This window comes from Sinocyclocheilus grahami, unplaced genomic scaffold (assembly GCF_001515645.1).
Source record: "Sinocyclocheilus grahami isolate Dianchi unplaced genomic scaffold, SAMN03320097.WGS_v1.1 scaffold341.1, whole genome shotgun sequence".
Lineage (NCBI taxonomy): Eukaryota > Metazoa > Chordata > Actinopteri > Cypriniformes > Cyprinidae > Sinocyclocheilus > Sinocyclocheilus grahami.
In genome coordinates, this window is record NW_015505520.1 from 501,133 (window position 1) to 502,807 (window position 1,675).

Genomic DNA, 1,675 nt, shown 5'->3' on the forward strand with positions numbered 1-1,675 from the left:
CTGTATCTCATATCGCCAGAAATCATATCTCATTAAAAATGATGTCTGTTCACTGCAGTGTGATCACCATCAAACATAGCACCAGAGTAGACTTAAACCGTATACATTTTCCATATATATTCAAATGCTTATGATTTATATTTTCATTTATGTGTCGTGTATTTTATATTTTCATTCACCTTTTCATGTTTCTACATTCATTATTTAAAAATCATGATCCAAAATAATTAATTTCAACAAATGTAAATGCACCTTTAGTAAAAGTAATGAACTAAAGATGAAATCAATAAATAGCACGTAAACAAACAGTAACCTCCTGGTCTAAAACTGGTTTCTGAGGGACACTCGTCTGCTTTGTGTTGATTAGGGTTATCTGAACGCGAGCACTTCCTGGATCTGGACTGTCCCACCGCGCATGGGACGCCGCTCAAACCCATCCATCCATCCATCCCTCGTGGGTCAGTTAGTATGCCTCCTATCTCACGTTACACGTACAATCCTGTTCTCCGCGTGGACAGGCGCGCCGAGCGTCGCGGCTCGAGCTCATTCTAACAGGTGGCGAGCGATTCCGGGTGCAGCAGCAGTTCATCACTGAGCGACGAACGCTGAGAGGATCGCAATTCTTGGGCTTCTGCGCGTATTAACACAGTCTAATGATCGTATTTAGGGTATTTAGGCGAGGGGCAGATTGGTTTAATTAGCCTTCAGCTTACAGGTGGGCGAAAACCGTTTGTAGGACGGCCCCTCTTTCAGTTCCTCAACAGGAGACGCGGGACTGTCATTTGTTTGCCGTCCTGTGGGACAGAAGAAACGGCTCCGTTAACAGGTGCGAGGATAGACGAATACACCGGCGTTCAGTCGCGTGTTTGTGCAGAACGCGATTTGAAGAATATTTCCATTGGTGTTCGCGGTAAATTGGGAGCTTTATCTACATATCTAGCATATCTTCGAAGCCTCTTTCGTACCGGAGGAGGACCGACAAAGCCATGTCAACCAAAAAACGGGTGGATTTAACGAGAAGCAGCCGAAGCCCCGCGGTGTCCGAGGCGGAGATGTTTGGTGATTTTCAGGAGTGGTGCCTCCGCACTTATGGGGACTCCGGCAAAACAAAGACGGTCACCCGGCGAAAATACAACAAAATTCTGCAGACCCTCTTGCAGAGCGACGACTCGGAGGGCGTCTATATCGAGAGCAACCACATCAACGCCAAATTTAAGTTCTGGGTGAAATCCAAAGGTTTCCAGGTGGGCAACACTGACAGGAAGCCGAACGAGAACGGGGCAGCGGACAAACCGGTCCTGTACGTCCCCATCAAGGCAACGGTTAGTATGGGTGTTCTTTTTTCCCGTCTGCTAATCAAACGCGTAATATTTGCCTATGCAAATTCTGAGCCACGCGCACAATGGCGCACAGGTCTACGCGTCTCGCGGCCGGTGAATCTTGTTTAGGGTTGTTTAGCCTGTCTGTGTTTGAGCTGTCTCTCTCGGGTCTCTGGTAACCACTTGTTCGCGTGCCACTCCGCCCGGTATCCACGGGAACCGATTGTCCGGAAGCTCTTTCTGTTATCACTATCAGTCACTGACAATGAACACTAGTTTCTGGATATTAGTGAAATGTAGTGCTAACGAATCGAATGTATTTTGAAATGTGCATTTAAGATGGCATACTAGTTAAA

General features: G+C 46.7%; 1 protein-coding gene across 1 annotated transcript in view; it reads left to right on the forward strand.

The window, feature by feature from the left end:
- The first annotated feature begins 399 nt into the window (after window positions 1–399).
- LOC107603114 (nucleolar protein 4-like) overlaps window positions 400–1,675 on the forward strand; it is an 81,019-nt gene continuing 79,743 nt past the window's right edge. The window contains exon 1 of the mRNA XM_016295828.1: window positions 400–1,322. Within this exon, the coding sequence (XP_016151314.1) occupies window positions 987–1,322 (336 nt within the window). The 5' untranslated portion in view covers window positions 400–986. The remainder of the gene's footprint in view (window positions 1,323–1,675) is intronic.